This window comes from Ammospiza caudacuta, chromosome 3 (assembly GCF_027887145.1).
Source record: "Ammospiza caudacuta isolate bAmmCau1 chromosome 3, bAmmCau1.pri, whole genome shotgun sequence".
NCBI classification, from domain to species: Eukaryota; Metazoa; Chordata; class Aves; order Passeriformes; family Passerellidae; genus Ammospiza; species Ammospiza caudacuta.
This window is the reverse complement of record NC_080595.1, coordinates 98,692,600-98,719,012: the sequence shown is the minus strand read 5'-3', so window position 1 is coordinate 98,719,012 and position 26,413 is coordinate 98,692,600. Positions and strand designations below refer to the sequence as shown.

The 26,413-nt window shown below is 40.0% G+C and overlaps 1 protein-coding gene across 5 annotated transcripts in view; it reads left to right on the top strand.

The window, feature by feature from the left end:
* KCNQ5 (potassium voltage-gated channel subfamily Q member 5) overlaps positions 1-26,413 on the top strand; it is a 278,572-nt gene that overhangs the window by 213,024 nt on the left and 39,135 nt on the right. For all 5 annotated transcript variants that reach the window (XM_058801552.1, XM_058801550.1, XM_058801547.1 and 2 more), the window contains exons 4-5: positions 19,762-19,937; positions 20,362-20,487. In XM_058801552.1, coding sequence (XP_058657535.1) covers positions 19,762-19,937; positions 20,362-20,487 — 302 coding nt within the window. The remainder of the gene's footprint in view (positions 1-19,761; positions 19,938-20,361; positions 20,488-26,413) is intronic.

Sequence of the window (26,413 nt, the reverse complement as noted above, 5' to 3'; positions counted from 1 at the left end):
ATGGACACACTACATATTCTACATACATGCATAGATACCACACACATATGTGTGCATAACATGTTTTTCTTATTTAACCTCTGTGATCAGACACTGCAAGAAGTTTGAAAACCTCCCTAGAGACATCTTATGACAACATGAAGATGTTTTCTTCTGTCTTGCTTTTCTCTGCATGACAATCCGCATATCAGCTCTGCAGTGACACTAGCATAGGATACAGTATCTTCTTCATTATTTCTTCTACATCTATTTCAAGACACTATTCCTTTCCTTCTTTGCTCTAGAATTTGTCTGTGACAGAATAGACTCAAAATCCTATTTTGAAAAGGGATCTGTAGGAAAACAGTTTCCCAATAAAGGCAGAAATCAAAGATCAAACTCATCTGATAATTTCTTATTTTTCAAATTGTTTAGAGAAAATGCTTTTTCTAGATTATCTGTGAAACTTCAGGATACCAATATGTCAACTTCTCTCTCAACTTCCTTCCTCTCTCCAGACTTTAATTTCATCTGCCTATATCTCAATGTAACTTATGGATCAACTGGGGCAGGAAATGTGTCCTTCCATACATCTCTACAGCAGCTAGTACATGGAGTCATATGCCTACAGCCATGAAACACACGGGTTTCAGTGTAAGAAGTAGATGAATGCCATCCTGGTCTAAACAGGAGTTACAGTGTTCCTTGGCATGGCAGACCAGTACACTGGTTAGGCCTAACGTGTCAAGCTAGTTTTTTTTCTTCCACCTCGTTTCCTGGTAAATCCACACTTTGTCCCACTAAGCCACTCCTGCAATGGAGAAAGTTGCATGAGCAGCTAGGAAGACACCCCAGATTGTCACTCCCTCAGAAAGAAACACTCCATCTATTCTGTTTTATGAAACCATGGAAGAGGGACAAGTATCAGGATTGGGATTTGGGTTTTTTGGGCAGCAGGGGAGATGGGTAGATACCTTGCCAGGTCACACACTTGCCCCAAGGTTTCCATGCCTAGCAGAAAGTGGAAATCACAAAACATGGCTACCTTCCTTAACCAGACTTACCATTATTCCAAGATTTTATCGTGCACTAGAAATTTTGCAGTAGCCACATTTTGTCAGGGCACAATCATAAGAAAGCACCACTGTTAATTTAGTAAAATTAACTTACTACAGCAATTTAGAGCTTACTAAAAACACCTTTGAAGATTTTGAAGTTACTAGAACCATTTGACTTCTCAGAATGTTTGTCTTGCTACTCTTCCAAATGCCATTGTATAGAAACACCAGCAGTTTGTTTGATTCTGCTTTTGTGTCTCCTCCCTTTCCTGTCTCCACTCAACTGGCAAGTTTTATTCCAGTGATTAGCTTCACTCTGAGGTGTTAATTCTCAGCAAAACTGAATGCAGGAGTTCTTTGTTGTACAAAATTCTGCATATTTATAAAACATAGATGCGGTGCTTAGGGGCATAGTTCAGGGGTGGACTTGCCAGTGCTGGGTTTACAGTTTGACTCCATGATCTTAAAGGTCCTTCCCAACCTAAATAATTCTGTGATTCACAGGGAGACTGTATAGATTTCCATGTCTTCCTTAAAACTACTCATACCTACCCTCCTACTGTTGGTGAAATAGTTCAAGCATGTCTTCTGGCACAGATCACCCTGGAGGTGTGGGTTTGCTTCACTTGAGTATGGTATTTCCTCCTTTCTATGAAATTCACCTGCTCTTCTTGTTTACTCTGTTTTTATGTAAGCAGTCCCTGGCCTTAAAAGCAACATTCTTGGAACTCTATTACTTGGAACTCTATCACTTGCTAGCAGAATTAATTAATAGACAACAGTCTATTGTTTGTGGATGTTTTCCTCTGCTGGTGCACTGGATGGAAAGGCAACTTTGTTCTTCAACTCCTGGAAACTAAACCAATAGCTTGAATTTCTTGCCATTGACTGTTCTGCATGTTTCTTCTATTCATCAACTTCAGTCCATTTCTGGACTTTAGCATCCCCAGAAGGGAGTTTCTGATATTCTGATGTTCAGCATCTTTCCAGATTTGATCTTTTGAGGAAAAACCAAGTCATCTTGCACCTCTTGCTACATAAAGTAGTTATTTGCCTGACCCCTTGGCTTTGCAAGTGTGAGGCAGCAGCAAAGGTCAGGAGGCTGTGTTGGCCAGAGCACAATCAATAGATGATTATCTCCCTTTAGTCATCACTCACTAGACCATATCCAAGATACTGCACTCCATTTTCCCCCTCCAACACCATACCTGAAAGACCTTAAAAAACTGGAGTGAGTTCAGTGCAGCCATGAGGATGATCAGTGCTGGAGCAGTTGCCCTGTGAGGAGAGGCTGAGGGACCTGCACATGTTCATGCTGGAGGAAAGATGGCTTCAGGGGAAACTCAATGAAATCAGTGCTAAGGCCTCCCTAAGAGAGATTCCATTCCAATAGGCCTAGTTTGGGCCTATTACTTTTGATTATTTACTTAGTCATCCATTCAATTATTCTTTCCGTTTATTGTTATAGTGGAACAATAATATTTTAGAAGACTTAGTCTGTTTACTATTAATTAAACTTGCTGTAGATCTCCAGCAGATCTTTTCCCTGATTATTTTTTGGTGATTAAACACTAATCACATAGGGCAGTGGCCTAAGGGCTTAGAAATAACAAATTTGAGGATTGCCCCAAAGATAACATTTAGACAGCCTTTATTTTTTCCATTAATAACCTAATAACCTGAGAAATTTTATTCAGGGCCGAAGCTCTGTGTTTATATTAGTGTGCCTACAATGTCACTACTCTGACAAATTAGTTCGTTAAGCATCACTGTGTGCTACCAGGTTAGTAATTACATCTAACAAATTATTTGACAGTTTTGTACCCTTATTTATTTCTGTAAAAATCGAAATAACAGTGTAGTATTAAAACATGCTTTGTATTTTGTTCCATGTTACCTGACCTCTCTCATTTTCTCTGATTGTATATGAGCTTGTATACATAACATGAAGGCCACAGCAACGCATCCTTACAGGCACATAAGGTACTTAAATATGTATATACCCCTGCAAATCTTAAATGTCACAGGTATATCACTCTGAAGCTTGGCTCTTAGCATTGCAGAACAGTGTTGCTGTGTTGTACTGCTCAGAAGAGCAGCAATCCAAGCAATTCAATCTGGGGATCAGGGGTGCTCACAAACCAGGAAGAACTTGATGTCTGTGCCTGAGCTCTTTGAAGATCCTGAAAGTAAAAGAGGACAAGTCTAACTGGGTAGACATATGGCATCCACTCCCTGTAAAGCCATGTGGGGACACTGAAATAAATGAAGAGTCCATTGTCCTTCCTCTGGCAATGGGCTCCCAGATGGTGGTATGTTACCTGACAAAATTAAACTTCTGGCACTCTCCTATGTGTGTCACAGGATTTACCATAATCCTCTGATACACATGTCACAGACTGAGTGAGATCTCAGCCTGTGAGGGCAGCTTCCACTTGGGGCACTGTAAAAATATTTAGGAATAATAAACAACAAACTCTTGTTTGTTGAAGAGTAAGATCCTGCTGGCCTCACCTGCATGTGTGAAGTCCACTGAGCTCTCAGAGGAACTTCTTTCACTGCACTGACTCTGTAAGAGACTTTGGGGTTCCTATGTGAGAAAGCCCAACAGGAGCAAGTGGATTTTTAACATAGAATCATAGAATATCCTGAGTTGGCCCACAGGGATCATCAAAGTCCAGCTCTTGACCCTGCACAGCACCACCACCAAGAGTCACACCCTGTGACAGAGAGCATTGTCCAAACACTTCTTGAACTGTGTCATCATTGGTGCTGTGATCACTTCCCTGGGGAGCCTGTTCCAGTGCCCAAACACCCTCTGGAGGAAGAAACTTTTCCTGATATCAACCTAAACTTTCCCTGACACAGCTTCAGGCCATTCCCTTGGGTCCTGTAACTGTCACACAGAGCAGAGATCAGTGCCTGCCCTTTCTTGTCCCCTCCCAAGGAAGCTGTCACTGCAGTGAGGTCTCCCCTCAGTCTCCTCCAGGCTGAACAGACCCAGTGCCCTCAGCTGCTCCTCACACAGCTTCCCCTCAAGGCCCTTCCCCATCTTTGTTGCCTTCCTTGGACACTCTCTGATAGTTTAATGTCTTTCTTACATTGTGGTGCCCAGAGCTGCCCCCAGCACTGGAGGTGAGGCTGCCCCAGTGCAGAGCAGAGCAGGACAATCCCCTCCCTTGCCCAGCTGGTGATGCTGGGCCTGATGCCCCCAGGACAGGGTTGGCTCTCCTGGCTCCAGGGCACACTGCTAACTATAATGCCTAGACTTTATTCAGCTTAAAGCTGGGGGTGGAAACTCCTATGACAGAATTTTTTCACTTTAAATTTGAGCTTACTTCTAGTAATATTACATTTCTCCAGGGCAGCCACACTTCCTGGTGGTCCAGCCGAGTGAAAGATTTCATGTATTTCAGTTAGTCCATTAGCAGCCTCACCACAGCTGCTTCTATTTTACCTCTAGTCAAGCTACAGCATGATGGAACTGTCAAAAGTTCACATTTTGCTGAGGCTGCAGAATGAGCAAATTCCCAACAGGAAGCCTAAGTCCATTATCTGTAATCAGGCCCTTGAACTTCATGGCTGGCAAACCTTGTTTCAGAGCATTAAGTGATAGCAGTGACTGTTGCTTATTACTGGATCTATTTTTCATTAATTAGAGTGGTAATGAACCATCATGGGGCACTTTTGTCAAACCTTTATAAACAAATCCATATCTAGTGTGTTACAAAATCTTCTGGACATTTAATTTGAATTATTTCAATATATTTGTGTAATAACACATTATATGTCTGTCACCTTGGTATTTAGACACATCATATAGTCTAAATACAGACAGATGGTAACTCTGCTGCTCATGATAAACAACATAAACAGCCCCTTTCCAGTGTAATTTGAACTCTAAATAACCCAGAGATTGTCTGTAATTAAGTAAATCTTGACCAAGAAGACATATCTCACATCACATCTCATTAGAAATCCCAGAAAAAAAGGTTACAGCAAATTTCATGTCTGGGGACCTTCTGCCAGCCAAACTTGAACTCATCTCAGACACACCCTGCCCACTCCACTCCAGAAAATACTCTGATAATAACAGCAGTAGTAGTAGTAGTAGTAGTAGTAATAGTAGTAGTAGTATTTAGATTTCAAATCAAAATTTCCTCAGATAATTTCAGCAGCCATAATTCAGTGCTGAACAGAGATGAACTTTAGGCTACAATGGTCCCAAATTATGTAGGTTTTTAAAATTAATATTTAGTGGCATATCTTCATGTTTGACAGTTCTATCAATACAGTTTTTAGAAACATGCAGAAAAAGTAATGTCTGTTTAATATCATCTATGGGCCTTATCCTTTCACACTGAATTTTGCTGACTACTACCCTTGCTGCTGAGTAAGGTAACATTTGCTAGGATTAAAGACATCAGGCTCTGATCTCCTCTTTCCAGAAGTTGTATGGTAGCTATTCAAAGGAAACCTAGTTTGGTGCAGTGCAGTTCACACTGAAGTTTCTTTCTGGTATGAGCTAGAGAATTCAGCAGCCTGGGTTTGTTCATGCTGTGGTTTTGTGATCTTACACTAGTGTCACTATTGGGTTTGTGACATAGAGTAGATGAGCCCCTACCATGAACTGGGCAGCCTGGGACGAGAAGACTGAAGAGACAGGGTTGTGATAGAAAAGCTGTTAAAAGGCAAGGACTTTATTAAAAATCATTTATTTCTAATAATAAAAATTATTTATTTTTAATATTAAAAATAATTTCTTTTTAATAATAAAATTCCTGCATTAGAAGGCTATAAAAGATATTTTCTTAAGCATTATATCATTATCCATTTTGAACAAGACTAATATAACTCAGTACCTGCCCTGAAATGTTTAGAAATTGCTAATTCAGTTCCTTTTGTTAGGAAAGTGTTCTAAAGGGAAATACCACAGTCAAATTATTTAGAAATAATGAGACTCCTTCCCATACTCACCCAGATTGTGTATATGATTTAAGCAGTCTTTCAAATTATTATTTGTCTCTCGTATTTGAATCTCACAAAATACATTGTAGTATAATCATAAGGATAATTATAAGGATAATGATAAGGACAAGGGTGATGATGAGTATAAGGATGATGATGATGGTAATAATATTATGATATTAAATGCTATCTATTATAAAATAATATGTAATATTAAAGTGTATCATAGCAATTCCAGTGGTGTTTATGAGCTGTGACTTGGAAATTTATGATAAGGAGGGAAGCAACTGAGAGACCAAGAAGCAATTAACATTTTCTGGTTTAAGTCTTTGTATGTTCAGTTTTGCTCACATTTTTTAGGTACTGGCTTTGAACTTGTTGCTACTAGAGATACCCAGAATATGAAGTTGCTTAGACAAATACCTTTATGTTCATAATCTGCTTTTATTTGATTTGATGTTCATTTCCTGACTTACTGTGCTGAATTCCCATCATATCCATGGACAAGATAGTTTCTCAGATACCATAAGTATGTGTAAGTTTGCCATTTCAAAATTAAGTAGTTATGAGTATAAACACTGATGTGGAAGTTAGAGGTAGATAGGATTGTGCCAAATCCACTTATCCACCTGCTTGAGTGTATGGAGTCTCAAAAGTAGCAAAATGGTTTATTTTTAAAATTTTATCACTCTTAGCATCTAAAAAAATTACATTTTTAATGACATGAATAACATGTCAGAACATAACTGATATGCAATAAAATTCTCAGCTTTCTTGGCTTCTTTCCAGATGCTGTGCTGAAGATCACCTGCTCTGGTGTGTGCCATTCTTTGTAACTCCCGTTTCAGATCATCATCAACTCTTGCCTGTTGCTTCTCTCTGAGAAGAACTGATTCTTTGTACAAGTTCTATCTTTGCAACAGTGAATTATGCTTTCCAGGCAGAAATCTTAATACTTGAGGAATATTTTTATATTGGTCCAAAACAATCCTATTAGACTAGGTGTTCACAATTTGTGCTTTTGCAGCTGCCCATTGCTTAAATTCATTACAGAATGTCCTTGGCACTCATGTAGCCTCTCACAGGACTGTGATACCCCTGACCTGCAGCACTGCTTTGCTTCAAAAGACACTTTCAGTGTGTCTCCTCTGTTACTAATATGCCCATAATTACTCAGGGGTGCTTTGTCAGCATGTTACCATAAATTTGAATGCTCATATTTTGGTGTGAGATATTAGAAAACTGCCAATCTGACTGTTTGAGCCAGGATTAACTCTCTCACAAGTGTTAGTCAATCAAATCCTGCTTTCTCTCATGGTGTCCCAGCCTCACCCCTGTCAGCCCAAATGAAAACAGTAGAAGAGGTCTAAGTGGAGTAATTGCATTGGCATTTACTGCAGGAATCTTTCCAGAGTTATTTGAATGCAACTATGGGAAACATTGAGAAATTATAAAGAGAAAAGGAAAAGGAAAAGGAAAAGGAAAAGGAAAAGGAAAAGGAAAAGGAAAAGGAAAAGTATATTTCATTTGGAAGAGAGCTACAGTGATCATCGAGTGCAATTACCTGACCATTGCAAGGCTGACCAAAAGTCTTAAGCATGTTATTAAGGACATTGTCCAAAAGCTTCTAAAATGATGACATTCAAGGGTCATTGACCACTTCTGACCTCTTGCCATGTTTGACAATCCACTCTGTAAATAAATAGCTCCTAATGTTCAGTCTCTAGTCACCTCTAGGTATTGTGTTGTGGGAAACTACCTCATTCTTGAGTACCTGTATTAAGTCCAGTTTCACCAATACTTTTGCACAGATAACAGCTCTTTTTTCATTCACCCTGCAGCATATGAGCAGGCAACGTGCTGCTATTTCGTATTTCCATTTCTTTTCTTCTTTTAGTTCACAATTATCTCTCTTATAGCTGCTGAATGTTGTGATTTTATTGCTGTCTTTGCTGAAGACTAGTTTATTTTTCTTCAGGTCACCCCTGTGTGAGTGAGGTCTCCAGGAAAAGGATTGTTGGTGCAGTTGGCTACTAACAGTAGTTTCATTTTGCTTGACTGTATTGTTGTTTAGAAACACAGACTTTTCAGTTGCTTTAGAAGTTGTGTTTGTTTCTTCACATGCAGTCGCCTGGCATCTACTCAGCTTTAATTTGTTAACTGTCAATGCTGACAGTTTAAAGCATAAGCTTTGCCCACTGTTACACTCAATATAATCAAATTGATTGCCAGATGTCTTCATCCAGCCTTGCCACCGACTTATTAGAGATCACAAAGCTTGAAGAAATGCAGCTTCCGCAGATGTTTCCATTCTTTGACATCCCTTCAGGGAACTGAGTGTTGCCACCAGCACTGCTGGAATGACTGATGGGCACAGTAGTCCAGTGGGAGTTGCAGGAAATCTCTGGTTTTATGATCGTGCCTCAAATAGTTACATTCCAACTGCTACATTAGGAAGAGACTGGTGTGTAAGAGAGAAAATACAGATTTTGATTTCTCCTTTCTACCCCTGCTATGGTAAATACGGCAGTTAGGAAGGATTTGACAATGTAGCAATATTGTTACACTGTGTAACAGAGTTGCAGTATTTATATCTCGTTTAATAGGGCTGGGTAGAACTACTTGCACATTTCTAGATGGCGATTTGGGCATGTTCTGCACATTTTAATTTCCTCCCATCCCTAGCACTTAAGCACCAGGTGACCATAACCTGTTGTTTCCCAGTAAAGAAAAATCACAATTTTTATCTTCAAGCCTGTGTTGATAGCTCTCAATATTGAGCTCTGTCCTTTGGTGATATTTGATATTGCGGTCAATAACAGATCCAAGGAAGGTGACCATCAGATGAGACCCAGATCAGCCTATGGAAGCTCCTAAATGGTGTAAAGGAAGCCACTCACTTTGGCCCTTGTGTTGTGCACTGCTGGTGCCCCAGTGCACGTATGTGACCCCTGGGCAGCAGCCACAGCAAAGGCAGAGCTCCTTCAGTGCTGGGGCTCCCCTTTGCCAGCCCACTCTATTCATGGCACCTTCACAGTGGAAAGTGTTTCATTTCAGATGAAAATGTCACAAGGCAGAGTGGAGAGGTTGTCACACAGTATGACATAATCTATGTATTTAAGATCTCATTATGTGGTTGTCCCTGTCGGGTTTGGGAGAGTGATACCAGATTATGGGGTTTTCCTTTCTGACAACCACTGAACAGAGCCTCTATTTCTTTCTTCATATCCCCTGCACCAGGAAATCTCAAGTGTGGCTGTGTAAGATGCCCCACACTAGTGTTCTCCAAATTACATAAACCTTCTTGCTGGCACAGTACTCCCTCTCAGGCTGCCCACACACAAAGTGCAGGTGGGGGGAAAAAGTGGCTGGAGATGTCTGGCTCTGTATGTAAACTGAATAAACTCTATTTACAGAAACAAAGGAGTCCCAAGAGGCAGTGTCCAATTGTGCAGACATCCAAAATAGCTGTATAGGTTAGAAATGCAAGTTCTGCTTTTAGGCAGCAGGGAGAGGGGTTTGCCTCTGAAGGGAGGCTCAGAAAATTGAATGTAGGAATTCTTTCAGCCAACACTGAGGAACCCATGTTGCTGCCTTCAACATCTGTGTTAGATAAGTCAGCTGGAGACTGGATACCTTCTCTTTCCCCACCACCCTGTGAATTTGAGAGCAGATTTTCAATACTCTCTTCCCTCTCCACCAACAAACAGGCTTTTCCTCTCGACAGACATGTTTTTCTCTCCCTGCTCATTTCAGCATCTTCACTTGTCAGTTTCCACCCATCCACTTTCACCTACACACCACGGATTTTTCTGTTCCCACCTTTTTTTAGCCTTTCCACTCCCATGCCACTGTATCACCTTCACTTTATCCGCAATCTGGGAATGTGTTAGATGAATATTTCCAGACCCTCTGCCTACCTGCCCCTGCCTAAGGTTTTACAGTAAGAAGAAGAGGCCATGGAAGTGCACGTTCCTGTCTGTACATTCCTCCCCTTGTGGCTGCAAGGATCCAGCACGGACACAGCAGTGCTTCCCTGCAGGCCTGGGGCACTCACGAGTCCTGGCTGGTGTCTTTCCACTTGCTGACCAGTGCCAGAGACCCCTAGTGATGGTGTTAATACCTATGGCCCAAAATAGCCAATCACACATGGAGTAATCAGTGCCGGAGTCACACAAGAATTTGGATCCCCTGAAAAATCTAATTCCAGCAATTCAGGGGAAAACATCCAAACTTTTTTTAATTTTCCCTGGTTATTCCTTTTTATCTCATAGCAATGAACTTTACAAGTCAATTACAATTCAATCTTGTAATTTTTTTATCAAATTTAAATTGTCTTTTGATCTCACTTTTATAAGAAAGGGTAAATAGGAGGCATCCAACAGACCTTCTTATCTTCCACTAGTTTGCATGCCTCTATCTCATATTTGCCTTCTGACTAACCATTCCTAAATTATTCAGCCCTTTCTCCATGCAGAAGTCTTGCCATGCTGTAGCTACTTTGTTTTTTTTCTTGACGATTACTTTGTGGTTTGCTTACAGCCTGATGTAATGAGCATCTTTACTCCCCAGGGGCATGTGTCTGGCATCCTGTTGCCTTTCCCTCCAGAGACCTTCAGATGTTTTTCTCTCCACTGCAATAGCCTTTTTCACTAAGGTCTACTGTCATCCAGCAACATACAGACACAGTAAAGTGGCTAACAGACCTTGTTTTTCAGTGCTTTCAAGGCACAAACTGTTTCTGCACAGAATAAGTGAAGATTTATGGGAAGAATCTGCACGTGTTACTTGCAGTTTGTTTCTTTAGCTGAACAAAAACCAGGTTGGCGAACACTAGGTCAAAGACACAGCTTTAAATGTTTCTGTCAGCCTGTCTTAAAGCCAAATAAAACTTGCATTTATTAAATGCTACTGTATTCCTTCTGGCAGGTACATATTAATTATGTTAAAGATCAATTATTGGAAAAGGTTAATTACGTATAAATCCATGAAAGGCTTGCAATTGAACTTAATCTTAGCTTGCAGGAGGCCCTTACATTTTTAAGATTTATTGAGCCAGCTGTTAATAGCATGAAAATGTCTGCTGAGGACTTATTCAGTCCATAGAAAGATTGTGTACTCAACAGGGCCATGAACAATAATTGCAGACAGTACAAAGGCCGGTGAAATGTTCCCATGAATGTTGTTATTCTTATCCTGACTAAATAAAATATGGCACCCACAGCTACAATTTAAAATTCAGTACTTGCTGAGCTACTGTGGTTCTCAGGCCATAGACAAGTATTTTGGCCGTCTACAGCAGAAAGTAAGATGAAATTATTTAGATGTATTTGCCATCATGGTCTAACAATATGCTACTTTTACAAAGGAACAGGGTACATATACTTCTAATACACTGACACAGTAGTGAGCAGCACTGGTTGATCCATTATTGGGCATTGAATCAGGATTTCATTATAAAGTTTTTTTAAATGACAAAAAAAAAAAAATCTTACTCATCTTCATTAGTCCACAATTTAAAAAGATAATATTTAGTTTTCACATCTAAAAAATATCCAGTATTGCCTTATTAAAAATATTCCTTTTCTTTCTGGTTCAGAAATTATTTGGAGTACCAAGTTAACTTTTGTTGTATTTGATTAGCTTTCCTAAGAATTGTCTTTGACTTGTTTCCAGTTCTCTCTTTGCCAGAAAAGATATCTTTACATATTGATGAGCTGTTTTTCTAAGTAGACCCACTTCAGTTATATAAAAATATCATTTATTATTCCAGAAAGAGGTTGTCTGTACTTCCAGGAGGTTACTTTCATTTCACATTAAAATAGTTTGCTTGCTCAGATTATTCCAATATATTACAAATAAAAGCAATAAAGGCAAAGAAGGGTCCAAGGTGATTCATCTATTCGATTTCTTCACTGGGGTATTGCTTAGCTGATGATAAGAAAAATCCAAGTTTCTATGCACAGATCAGTTTTAGTGAACTCCTTAAAATGAAAGGCAGTGACGAATGTAGCCATTTTCCACTGTTAGAAAAAAAGTCAGTAGAGAAGATGTATTAACCTCCGGATTTTTTTTAATTCCACTTCAGTGCGTAGGCAGTATTACATATTTTTGAAAAACTTCTTTCTCTTGTATGTGCCACTACAGTACATTACTATCTTCCTGTTTTTCAACAGCAATAAAAGTCAATTTTCACACTCATCTGTGTTTATCTCTGAATTATCTTGATATGAAATACCAGCTCACTTTCCTACTTCTAAAAATACCATGTTGTTTGCATCTTGCAACAAGATTAAAGAAGGAAGCGAAATCACCAACTTGTTTTGCCTGCAATGACAATTAAGATGATTTCCATCCAGATGGTGTTACGTATTTGAAAACACAAAGACCTTTTGGCTGGAGTGGCAACAACATCTGCAAAAATCAAACAGCATCATCCATCCCAAGAATTTCCTGAAGATATCCTGCCAATTACTTTTACTAGTAGGTGACGATTAATCGTAACCTGTCTGGCATCTGAGCAGAGATCTGATCCCTGACCAGAAAGAAAAGCTATATTCAGACAGAGCTGAAAGCAAACTTTGCCAGGACCCAAGATCCTGAGCATCATTATTTTTAGAATATGCACAACTCAGATAATCTCATATTGCTTTGGAGGGGATTTGTTGTTGCTGGTGGTGTTCAGGCTTTTTTTTTTCTGTAAAATTGAGGCCTTGTAGGTGTAAGTCTGCTCAGCTTCTTGTGGGAGATACAGAACTCAACTTCCTGTCTCTCCCAAATTACGTTAGAGATCTTCAGGTAATGTAATTCAATGAGTGCTATTAAATTGCTTTTTGGAGGGGGAGCTATAGGCAGAAAATAATTCTTGAGAATATCATTTGAGGGTAAATTCAGGTGATCACAAAAGTCTGCATGTCTCCAGAATAGTCTCTAAAAAGCCAGTTTTCATATTCTGGCAATCATGCAAATACTGACTTTTACTTTGCTGATAAATAGTTCTGCTTCTTCCTATGAGATAATTTGCTAAACATGATAACACACATCATCTTTCTAAATATCGTTCATCTCTCTGTTCAGAGATATTATTACAGGTAAAGATATTGAAAATTCTTGGTTTCTGGGATAAATACTTATGCAAGGTCACTATAAGTTCAGCCCATATCTGACCAAATTTTTCTGTCACAATTATGTGAAATATCCCACTGATTTTATAGTAATGGAACGTTTACAGAGCAAAGGAACTACCACCTGGTAAAAACAATACATTTGCCTCTTTTCAATATGACTGTTGCAGCATATTCTATTCATGTTTTGTATTCCTTGCCCTCCTGAACTGGTAGAGGGAAGTAGTTAATCCCTTTTTTCAAGATAACAGCAGTTTTCCAGCCAGTTTCTGGCTCTCTGACCTTTTCTGCCCTCTGACCATTCTGAGCAAGTGCTCAAGAAATAGTGATCCAATTCTGTCCCTCACTGCATTCTGCTCTATTAGGGTATTCAGAGCCTTAAACTCTATGAATGTCTTTTTCTTTTCTTCTTCTTGTTTTTGGTTTTTGTTTTGCTAGCCCATAGAAGCATGAAGTACACCCATGCCCAATATGTTACTAGGCTGTGCAAAAAGGCAGCTGCTCCAATAGTCAAGTTTGTGCAAACAGACCTGTTCTTTTAGGAATCTGAAAGTTATTTTCAGGTGCTGATATGTGGCCAAAGTCCACTGTCAGTCATCAGGCTTTATATTAAACTGCTTTAAATTGCCAGGTTTTATCAGTTTAGGATAAACCCCATTGATTATATATTTTTATCATATTTCTATAGTGTGATGTGCTCAAATACAGTGGTCTGGAATATGTGTTTTGTTAGCTTTGTGCTGTAGTGTCTGGTTAAGCTTCAAAGTACTTTTCCACATTGATTTGATGATATCCCTGGGTTGTGGCCAGCCAGCTCCAGGGATTATTGAAGGCAAATTGAAGATAGTTCTGAGAATAACAATAAGGACTAGAAGAACTGATATCCAAAGAGATATTAGAAAAACCAAAATGCTGGTCATTCCTCCTTACCATCACTACCACCTCTTAGAAATAGAATAGACTCAGAATAGAAAGCTGTTAAGTGTTACTATGTATTGATTGCTGCAAATCTCAATTAAATCCTATTTAAACTCCTCAGCAAGTGAGAATAATTTCTCACTGTGCTGCCATAGGCGTGCATTACCTGTGCCATGGCAAGCAGAGGGAGCTATGTCAAAGCTGTCTCTTGCCCTTAGTGGAGCCCAGTGTCTCTGTAGCACCACAGAATCGTAGGGCTGGGGTTTTTTCAAAAGTGACTTTGAAGATGAGGATAATGAACTGTCCTGAGAACTATTCAGAAATGACCACTACAAGCTGTGCCTTTTCTCTGGGTCATGGATAATAACTCTAGCTCAAAATTGACCTTAGAAGGACAGCCTAAGGGTAGCTCAGAGTTGGTGATACAATTGCCCAGTTAATTTCCTTTGTGAGTTAATATAGCTGCAGGCTAGATAAAACAACCTCTTGAGATTTTCAGCTTAATTCTGCAGTTTTGGGGGCAGATATGCCCTACTCCTGTCCTAGTTTGTTGCTTCTCTATTGATCTGTAGCTGGTACAGACACAGTAATTGACAGCCATTGATGTTTCCTGCCTATTCTTAATAAGAATGTGTGAACTCTCAGCATTTTCTGTGAATTTATAGCAAATACTATTTTGATGACCTAGTAATGATCCAAAAATTATTAATATTATTCATTTTTCTATTCAGATAATATAAAAGACAAAAAATTCACAAGATTAATTTAACCTGTACTGTCTCAAACTATCATTTCTATTTAGAGGAAAGGATGTTTCACCATGTTAGCATTAAATGCAGGCAGCAGGCAAAGCTCCTCTAAACTTATTCTTTCTTTGAAGAATATGAAAAAGAGAAAGATGATGCAGGTTTGTGTGTTAGTATGAGCATGTGCTTTCAGCAGATGAGAGATTGTCATTGATTATTTTTCCCAATAATCATAGACTCACAGAATAGTTTGGGTTGAGAGAAGCAAAACCTAGTTCCAGCCCCCAGCCATGGGCAGGGACACCTTCCACTGCACCAGGCTGCTCAAAGCTCCATCCAGCCTGGCCTTGAACACATCTGGGAAAGGGTTCATTCCCAACCCTCTCTCAGTAAGGCCATTCCCCCTTGTTCCATCATTACATGCCCTTGTAAAACCCATCCTGACATTCTTTCTGTAACTTTAGAGATTGTCCTGATGGTATATCAAGGTGTTGGGACATGGCACAATATCCAAGTATAGCTTTTGTGTTTCCCCCTTTAGCTGGGTTCATTCCCATGATACCTATGGATGCTGTGAAATCTCACAACATCCAAAAAGCTCATGTTAGGAAAGTTGCATTGGAGAAGTCATTAAAAGTAAAACAATCCCTTGTGATGATTTATGATGCCTCCTTTTCTACCATTATTATTCTAGCAGTCACATTATTAATCTCCCAGCTGGCATTAGAAATGCTGATAGTTTAGGAATGCCAACCACAGCTCCATCAGTAAGACAAGCAATCCAGAGTTTCTGACCAAACTTGAGCAGCCTAAGGCAGCCCAACACCGACCTTCCTCCGTGAGGTGGGGAACTTGGACTGGCAGATCTTGCATGAGTTATCTAAGTTTGGGGTAGTCGCATTACTGGACTTCAGTTACTTGTGTTCTTTGTTACTGTTTTAGTGACACTGGACAATACATAAGTGTAATCTGTTACACTCATGAGTTTTCATCAGTTCATTTGCACAAAATTTTGTGTTATCACAGGGGTTTAGTGAGTGGTACTAGGTGAAATGTCTGAAGTGAAAGAACTAGTTGTTTGAAATTTCATTTGAAATTAAGCGTTCAAAACGACCAATGCAAAAGCTGCTGAGATGATTTGAAATCTCAGATTAGAGTTAATGAGGGAGATTGTTATCTGCAAGGATAAAAATCTGAGACATATTTCTAAAGGGTGAATAAAATCATCATCATGGCTGAAGAGAGGCTTAACATTTTGGGAGATCATACATAAGATATTAGCTTAGGGAAAAAATAAACAAAGGGGTAAATGTACATTAGAAACCTCTGTCTTTTAATAAGTCATTATAGAAAAGTTGGAATTATACTGCCCATTACTCAATCTCACATCTGAATCTTTTCTGGTGCTTTACAGAAAGATTCAGAGTGAAAACTGAAAGCCCATTAAATTAAATGAAATATCTCTAATTCTACCTGTTTTCCTATTTTTGCCTCTAAAAGATAAAGAGGAACATAGTAATAGAAATCTGGGAAAGCCTTGTACAGAAATACAGAAATATCACAGAGACTTTAGCTACATTCAATTCCAATATAAAAGGAAGTTCAGAATAATATTTTTCTCTCTTGGTTTAAAAAGGGCAAATGCCATCTGAAGCATATTGTATAAAATTATGGCACGGAGAAAAATCATAATATATTTAACTTTTCCTTTTTTCCAGGGTATGTTTAGGTAAGAAAATCAAGCAGTTTTAACATACTCAAAAGTGACTTTCAACAATTGCAAACTTTTCTTAGGACTCTGATTTCATTCCAAGAAAGGTTTATTTTGATTTATCTTACACATGTTCCTAACAAGTTAAACTACACTGAAATAATGTGCCTGCCTGCCTTCCCTACCTCTTAGGGAAACACAGCCAGGAAGAGCAATGGACACATTCTTACCTTCCCTATTTCCAGCTGAGAACTTAGGGATAGAGTCTTGATGGGAGTTGAGGATGTGAAGAGTGAAGAAGATGAGAGAGCGAAGTGTGAAATAAAACCACCACCGGCCTAGGAGGATTCTCTTCCCTTCAGCTGTTTTTCAAACAGGTTCCAGTGCATTTCCTGCTCCTCTTTTTCCTCCACCTTTCTTTCCTTTAGGGAGAACCTCATCCTTGCCCTCCAGATAGAAGAGCATACACAAGTAGATAACTCCTTCGGATGAATGCTTTTAAAAAAGGATAAAACAACTATGTTACTGTTGTCTTCTTCGTCTCTCATGTTCAGAGGGGACCAGAGACCCTCACTGGGGCAGAGAGCTCCCAGCAGGGCAGGGCAGAGGCTGTGCTCTGCTGGCAAGACTGAATTAATTTGAATCTTTTGCAGTGGGAGGCCTTCACAAAACTCTGTGTTATATAAAAAAAAACCTGTCAGAGCTCTGGAATAAGTAAGAATAAGGGCAGAAGCAAGTCACTGAATTTTTTAAAACATTGTCCTATTAGAAGTGGTGGAGGGTGATCAAAACCCCCAGTAAGCATTTTAATAATTTCTGGACCAAATGCATAATTCCCAATATTTTGGGTGACCTTATTCTTTTTAAAGTTCTAATAATGATTTTTAGGGGCATACACTGCTCTTCTAATGATCTCTAACTTGCTGCTAGCCACTCACCACTAAATAAAAATGGCTGTTCCATTGCTGCTCCTCTCAGAGTCACTGGGACAAGCCAAGATCACCCTGCCACCGTGTCAGTCACCAGGGACACTGTTTTTTCAGCACTGTCCATATTGCTCAAGACATTCCAGCACCTTCTATGTTAGTCTTGGATCCCAATAAACACAACTAAATATAGAAAGAAGTTTGCTTTAGGTGGGTACATGTGTGCTACGTGTCTGTGCTGGCAGTATAGTCAATCAGGATCTAGGGTTCAGTTCAGGAGGGTACACAGTGGTGCCTGTCCCCTGCTACACGATATTCCCTGCTCCCCAGGCACTTCTCCTGAAGAGTAGCTTTTCCAGGTCCAAGAACATAGCTGCCAGATCTAGGGGATATCTCAGATACCTTAAGGCATCTCAAATGGCACTGGACAAATAAATTTGGGCAGCTGAATTCAGCCTTCCTTGTGCCAAGCCTGAAGTGTGAGGCAGCTGAGCAGCCAGCAGAAGCCTTCCTGAGGATTAGCTGCACCTCTCTCTTACGTGGTTACCTTGTGCTGCCTGGGGAGTTTAGACACCTGCTTCACATGTAGACACCTAAATTTAAATATCTTCATGTGGAGCTCAAGTCCAAGTCAATCCAAGTCCATCTATTTTTCTGATCGCCGTTAGAATTTGTGATGTCCTTAACCTTTCCTAGTCAGTTTTCCTATTTCTCAATTCTCACCCAGACCTCCTGCATCTAGTTGTTTTGAGCTTGAGATTTGTACTGTGCAAAGATGCCATGTCCACTTCTGACTCTTCTTCAACTCTGAACTTGCTGGATTCAGAATCAAAACCAGCATTTTTGGTACCCAATTATGTAGTAGCCACCTACAATCCACCGATGTAGTAGCCAAAGACATTTTAAAATGTCAGAGCATAAAACAGGCAGAAGGTCAGCCTAGGCCAACATGGGACGTCAAACAGTGACACCAGCCAACAGTGAACAGCCAGGGAGGATTGCACAAGCAGGCCAAACACTCAGTGATATTTCTCTACAAGAGTTTCTCAGCCCCCAACATCTGCTACTTGAAGACATCCTGAGCCAGAAGTGGGCTTTTGGTATTAATTAGCCCGGGATTAAATCTTCTCCCCTAAGACCATCCAGCTGGTTTTAAACCTTCTATCCCCTTGTGTCAAAAGTTCCACAATTTATCAGGACAATCCACAGAAACAGATTATCTGTACCCTTGGCTTTGTATTTAATCACTTTCTGGATCATTCTTGTAGGAGCTATGCTGGGGACAAGATGTGTGTTTCTACCCAACACAAAAGAAGTAAAACTTGTATCAACAAGAACCTGCTTTCAATTATTCACCAACAAACATGGATTTAGATTATCCTTGCATAGAAACATACAAACACCACAAAACCCTAAGATTAAAATCAGGTATTTCTTAGAAGGGCTTTTTAGGCTTTTAAAGTTTCCCAGGGAATTAATCATGAGGTGAGGAAGAACAGAGCTTGTTCTGTGCTTTTCTAATCCATGCATAGCAGCATGTCTACCCCAATCCTTGTAAAAGGACATTATGCCTTCTCACAGCATCTGTGTGCCATCACTCGGCTGCTTCTCCTCCTCTCCCCTTAAATGCTGTTCTGGCTCTAAGGACAGCTGACTGATTAGTTTGTGCACACCAAAGTCACTCTCACTGTTTGAATCTGTGACCTGAAAAAATAAATCCTAACACTTGCTGAGCTTCAACTAACTTTCCAGGCTTCCAGCTAAAGGAATGCTTCTGAATACCCAGTGCTGTATTTCCTCCCTTCCAGGAAATGGTACATCAGGGCAGTTGTGTCCAGAAACTACATTCTCAAACACACAGTGTCTGTTTTCACAGGAAATTAGTACTGTGCTCATAAGCCCAATTCTACCAGACTCTCACCTCTGGGCCTGCCCTAGTTTTTTCTTACCTTAGTTTTCTTTTTTTCTTTGGACAGAGAAGTTGTTATGGAAAGATAGATAAAGGGGGAAAGTTCTAATCCATCTACTGATTTGTACAGTTTGCTACATCAGGTTTCAAAGCTCCTATATGAGGTTTCTTCAAGACTGCTCCTTTTGTCTGTATGCTTTGGAAATTGTAACCCTCACTTTTCACCCTGGAGAGTCCTGAGGTAGCTTTTGACACCAGCTCTGATCTCACATCCCTGTCTCAAACAGGAATCCCTGTGTTTTGGATTCCCACCCACTATAGGAGTGGGAATCTCTTTTGTCCTTCTTATTCAGCTCATGTAGATGTGTGTACTTTTTACTGACATTTGGACATTAATGCTTTCTGTAATGTATTTCTTTCAGACATCATTGTTCTCATCGCTTCAATAGCAGTTGTTTCTGCAAAAACTCAAGGTAACATTTTTGCAACATCAGCACTGAGAAGTCTTCGTTTCCTACAGATCCTTCGTATGGTGCGCATGGACCGAAGAGGAGGCACTTGGAAATTGTTAGGTTCTGTAGTTTATGCACATAGCAAGGTATGTAATCCTAGATACTAATTGTGTCTGGTTGATAGCTTCACTTGATGTGATTCAACAAGAGACCAAGGAAATAAGCACTCATTAGATTTGAGCAGAATATCCCAAATTTTCTGAAGTAGCATCAATTGTAATATGAACTAACACCAATACACCAGGCCATGTTTAATGCTAACAGTTTTTAGAGATCTTGAAAATGCTTTTCCTTGATGGGCAGCTGTAATTTGTTATATGCTGGGGATGTTGCTGGAGGAAACCATTAGAGTAGATCTTGTCCACTTTCAGAGAAAATTTGTATCCAAGGGAAGCACTTGACTCATAACTGCACAGATGCCAAAAAAGCATTTACATAGATATTTTCATGATGTCTTCTTGAAATGTCAATCCATAAAATGGGAATTGATCGCTGTTCTTTTTTATCTAGGAATTAATCACAGCCTGGTACATAGGATTTTTAGTACTCATCTTTTCGTCTTTCCTGGTTTATTTGGTGGAAAAAGATGCAAATACCGAATTCTCCACATATGCAGATGCTCTCTGGTGGGGCACGGTAAGTACAGAAAAATAACATGGACTCTAACCACTGTGCTAAAGTCCTTTGAATTTCACCTACTGAGGATTTTAACTTAGTGTGCTGTTCAGTGAATTGTTTTCACTGACAAAAAATGGTCTGAGAAGCTTCCTCCTTCAGCTATTCATTTGCACATTGACAGATTATTTCAGTCCATCCAGCAGAACAGCTGTTTATGTGTTTCTGCTGCAAACCAGACCACTAAACCTTCAAGACAAGAAAGCATTGTACTTTTTAACCCTTAGCCTTTCAGTAATATAGTTTGTAAAATGGCCCCACAAAGAGCTGTTTTGATACAAACCAGAGGACTCTAAATGGCAGTGCAGGAAGAGGAAAAAGTGTCAGGAAAAAAGAGGGGAAAAATCTTACATCAGCTTTGGCAAGAGACTATCATCAGTGCCCTTTAAAACATGTTGTTTCTTCTTCCTCTGTACCTTGAGGACAAAGACCAAGAATAAGTATGTCAATTCTGGTTCCACAGTGTTATTTTTTACAGGTATACTTGAGATCATGGTTAGCTATCAAATCAATTGTTTTTACTTTGTTGAAATCTGTGGGATCTAAGTACATGCCTGACTGCTTTTCTGAAGGAGGATTATATGAATATTGTTAAAGAAACCAGGCTTTCAATGAACAAAAAAAGGCCTAAGTTTGAAGTTTTGATTTCTTTTTTTTAATGGCAGAATGTGTAGGGATTTTTGCTTAAAAATGTCCTGTAGTGATCCAGACTTCTCCACTGTGTGAGAGTTACTTAAGCAGCTTAAGAAATCTGCCCCAACAAAGCCTAAGGCAGTTATTGTCAGGCAGTATTAAACTGCTTTTCTTTTCCTTCTTATGCAGTAGAACACACAGAGTGTGCTCTGGCAATGTCTGGGTAGTGAAATGATACCTGGGAGATCATTAATGCTGACAATAACATAGAGCACTCATTAGTTTCCTTGGAATAAGTGTGAAACCTGAGCCAGCCTCTGCCACCTTTTCTTATCAGAGGGATACCAAAATGAAGCTTTCTCACCTCAGCCTTTTTGCTGACAGGATTCCACCTAGATTTAGTAGTATCTTCAGGCTCAGAGCATGCACACAGGCACTGCACAAAAGCCCTTTCCAGAATGTCTTAAATTATTGAAAATATTTGTAAGAAGTTTTGTCTGCATTTTGAGCTAAGGTCAAGGTCACTCACTATTATTAGGGGTAGTTAGTGTATTTGAAATTTGTTCATCTAAGGGCTAGTCATTTGTTGCATGTCTTCCCTAGAGACTGTATTTCTATGTTATCACTGCACAAAATTGGGAGCTTGGAAAAGCCAGACCTACTAAATATTATGTGTGCATTTACAAACATTCAGAAATATATTTTGCTGGAACTTGTTGCTTTAGAGCAAGCAAGGCCGATCACTGATAAAATACACATTTTATCCTGTAGTACAAACACACACAGAATTCATCCTGGCTGAAGTGATGACACAAGGTTTTGCATTCAGTTGCATCTCTGTAGTTTATTTTGTTTCCCATTTCTTCAAAAGCTGAGTTCTGAGTTTGCCTTAAGGCTTTCTAACCTTCCTGTATTGATCAGGTTGTGAAGCATCTGGCATTGGATGCTGATGTCCTCACTGATGGGTACCCCAGCTCTGGCAGTCTGAAAACACCCTTGCCCCTTTAGGGTGGCAGTGGGGATGTGCTCGTGCAAGAGACCCTCCTGTGGCTGTGCATGTTCTTGGGAATGCATCTTTCCAGACATTTGATTCCCCAGGAAAAAGCCTCTCCCTCTCTGCAAGGAAGGCCCTGTGTGCCTTAGCCCTGCACAGGCAGGGAGAGGGCTGGGCAGAGGATTGTACCCACCTGCCAGCTGGAATGGGGAAATGTGTGCACAAGCAATGAGAAAGTCCCAGCAAACTCAGAGCTCCACTGGCATCTGACTGAGGCTCGTGTTAGATCCAAATCCTTCTCCGTGAGCAGCTCTAGCAGCAGGAACAAGGCCTTTATTTTAGAATTTGCTTCTCCACTACCTGCTGACTGCAATTTTTTAAGGAAAAACCCTGCTAGGAAATAATCATTGTATAAAGTGGTGCTTAAAATATTTTGTACACTATTAAGTGAAAGTGCATGACTCAGAGGTTGCATAAGTAGTGCAACTGAGAAAATCAGGAATCTTGCCTAGATTTCAGCAGGAAAAACAACAAAGTTTATTTTAAAACCTGAAAAGAGTATAACTTGTATTTTTCTATATGTTTTCTTCTTTCCACAGTTTCCAATTAATACATTTAAGTTTTTAATGCACTGAAGCAAGTGCCCAAACTTACTAGAAATCACTGTTCCCCCTTACCTGATGTCTTTGCCATTTTAATAATAGTAATTTTTTTCATAATATGTAAAACAGTATGTGGGAAATGCATAATGTGCTTCTTAGTCATGGTTGTTTTTACTGCCAGAGTAACCCACATGCAGAGATTTGAAAAGGACAGACTGTATGGCATTTTAGGGGAAATCAAGGCTTAGTCTCATTGATTTGTTTATTTGCAAAAGTTGTTCTGACTTAAACCACAGATTATGTACCAAACTCTGGACTGAATTTTGTCATGGCAGAGGTACGAGAAAGAAAAGGCTGCATCAAAGTCGGTACAAAAAGTTACCCTAAATTTCAATCTTTTAGAGGCACTTATTCTTCTCCTTACAGGAGCAGCACTAGCATGCTGCAATTAACCCATTCATTAATTCACGTTACTTGAGGACCATACACTGCTATGGTTATTTCACTGGTTCAATTTCTGAAGCCCATATTTATATACAGAAATGAAAGGCAGGATATGGCATCCAAATTTACGTATGAATACTCCACTGTATTTGCAATTTGATGCTGTACTGTGCAACCTGCTACTGAATCATCATGTTAATGTTACTACTGTGAATATTCTTGTGGTTGGGGTCTCCACAGTGCTGCCTAACACAGCAGTACACAATGGTGTGTGTTATATGAAGAGCTCAAGTTCAGAATTTGCTTTGGTAGAGAAGATAAATTCATTTAACAGAAGAAAATAATAAAGCCATATGGGAACAAAAGGTCAATTAAAAAACCTATCTACTTCAAAACCAAACCATACATGGTTTTCTGAGATATACTGATGTTAACTAGAACTGTTAACAAACTAAATGTCACTTACAGTGACATTTAGTTTGTACATTAATTAGCTTTAGCTGCAAATGTAATGCAGCTGAAGTTTCTGTCCTTCTTACACATTTGACAGAATTTCTCTTAAAAAGTCTTTATTTTCTAGTAATACCCAATAGTTACAGTTGAATGCAGAATGGCTCTGGCATTCCACAGTGTCCCGTTAGTGAACAAAACATATTACACTGAATTACATTGGCACAATGACTAGCTCAAGTGAGTTAACATTGATGAAATTTTTCCCATTTAGTGTAATGATACCATGAGCAAACTATATTTTTTTCATTTAAGTGATGTCAGGTAACAATTCAAAAGGTGAGTACTGCTAGGAGAACATAAAATGATATCAGAAAGAAATATTAGGGTAGAGAATGGCCTCCTGAGTCCTATCTCATCTAATTGAAGTGATCTAAGCTATATCATCACACTCGTTATTATATTACCTCATTTTTATTAGCATATTTATTAGCTCCAGCAATGAGATAACAGATGTTCTATCATCTTTGTAAGTTATGAGCCTGGCCAGATGACACTGCCTACTTTGACTAGTCTGTCCAGACCTCTCATTTACAGAAGTAACCAAAATGGAATGGTTTGCATCTGGTGTAAAAGACAGGACTCAGCTAGCCCATTTAGCCATGCAGGAGTAGGATTCAGCTGCTTAGACAAAGGCATACAGTACCATCAGAGATCTGTTGGACAGTCTGCTGCCTCTCTTGTGGGTGGTCCCTGTTCAGATGCCCTAGTACAACTCTGGTGGCACTAGTTGGTTTTTTTTCAGACAAGCCCAAGTCATTCATTTTAGGATACAATAAGTTACCTTTGCACTTTGGCCACTTCTCTTACCCACACAATGCCAGCTGTAACTTCTGCCTGCTTCTTGCATAATTATCAGTGATTCTGGAAATTTCTTATGTTGTCATGTTTTCACATCCAGTAGTTTTCCACACCCTGCTCAGTTAATTTAGTCTCAGGATTATGCCAGTCAAGGCCTGGCCAATGGTTCACCAGCAGCACTTACAAAGAGGCAGTGGATTATTCCCAAGCTCAACTTTGAAGTTGTCCAGAAAACATTTTCTTAGTTTTGTGGTGAGAGTAATATAAAATGAAGATCAAACCCCTTTACTCAGTGTTGAGTAAGACAGTACAGCATGGTGCTGACACCTATACACCCCTGTAAAGACCATCCTGAGATAAAATAGCTCAAATAAAGCAAGAAGCCACTGATATTCTTAATCACATGCTGATACTGTTAAGTCCTTAGTACCTAGAAGAATTGAGGGAAAGGCTTAATAGGGTCTCGTTATTTTCTTTGAAGAAATTTCAGAGATAGACTCTGTGTGACTGCTCCTGGTTTTGGATTGCTCTCAGATGTCAGGTCCCAAAGGTTCAAGTTTATCTCTGACTTCTTTGGAATACAGTTCGGTGGCAATATCATTAATATGCAGGTGACGCTTGGTTCTGTTTCCCTCTCATCAGCCCAGACAGGAGATATCTCTGTACTTTCCAGCGACTGGCAGAGATAGGGAGCTGGATGGAAGCCAAGAAAGCGGGCTCATTCCAGAGCTCCAAACTGCTTTTCAATAACTGGCCTGGAAACAAATTTTGAGGAACTTTTTATTCAGGGATTCATTTGTTCAAGTGTTTCATTCCTCTTGGGCCTCAGACTGTTCTGCAGTTGCCCTCTGATGTGAAGAGCTGTGATTATCTTCTTCCACAAACAGATCAATCCCCTCTGCCAGGCCAAGACCATGGCTGCACCGGCTCATCTCTGAGATGACAGAATTGCATTCTCATGTTCCTTCCTCCTTCTTACTCCATCTCAGTCTCTCGCTGCCTTGAGCAGGCTCTGGAGCCTGTTAGGCACATCTGTGAGCTGACACAACGGACCAAAGCAGCAGAAACAAACCACGCAGAAATGTGGATAATTTTCTGTCCCTTCCTGGGTGGCATTGGCTTGCTTGAGTCCTGAAAAGGCTCAGAAGAGAAGATGGGGCAGGGAAGTGAAGAGGAACAAGGAAGAGTGAGACCTGATAGCCTTTCAAGGTGGTATGTCTGTGACCAGGCTAGTGTTACAAAACTTGAGACTTGATAACCACTTGAAATTTCAGCTGCAGCCAGAATTCATCTCTCTCTCTTAGTCCCTGTGGCTTTCTCAGGGTAAATTACACCCGCAGCTTGTTCCCAACAATGGGAGCAATTAAAAGCACTGTTTACTATCTACAGAGTCCTAAATAGTTGAAATCTAATTACTTCCAAAAGACTTTCCTTCTTTTGTCCCGTGGTGACCCTGACATTAAATAGAATTGTTTTGGCCGTCTTGCCTAGGAACGGACTTTGAGGAAGCTGGAAGCAAAATAATGTCTCTAGAAGGCAATTTCCTGAAGAATCTGTTGCTGCCAGAATATTTGCTGAGCCTGAACTTGCCCACATTTGGTACACGATGTAAAATAATTCTCCATGCACATGTTCTCCCTAATAGCAGGCCCCGGAGTCGCTGGCACTCGGCCTGCTGTTGTCTATCTTTGGCCTTTAACATCGTGTGCTGCTGCCGGAGCACGTGCCCCGCAGCCTGCCGGCCGGCCCTCGGGAATCCTGGCTCTGCCCAGCCCTCTCCAGCTGCCCACGCCAGGCAGCTGCATGGGCCTGACCTCTGTGAAAGCACACAGACACAGCTCTTCTGCCAGTCCAGCCCCCAGACATGGGACTGGTGGGCTTCCTGGGCAACAAGCAGCCTGGA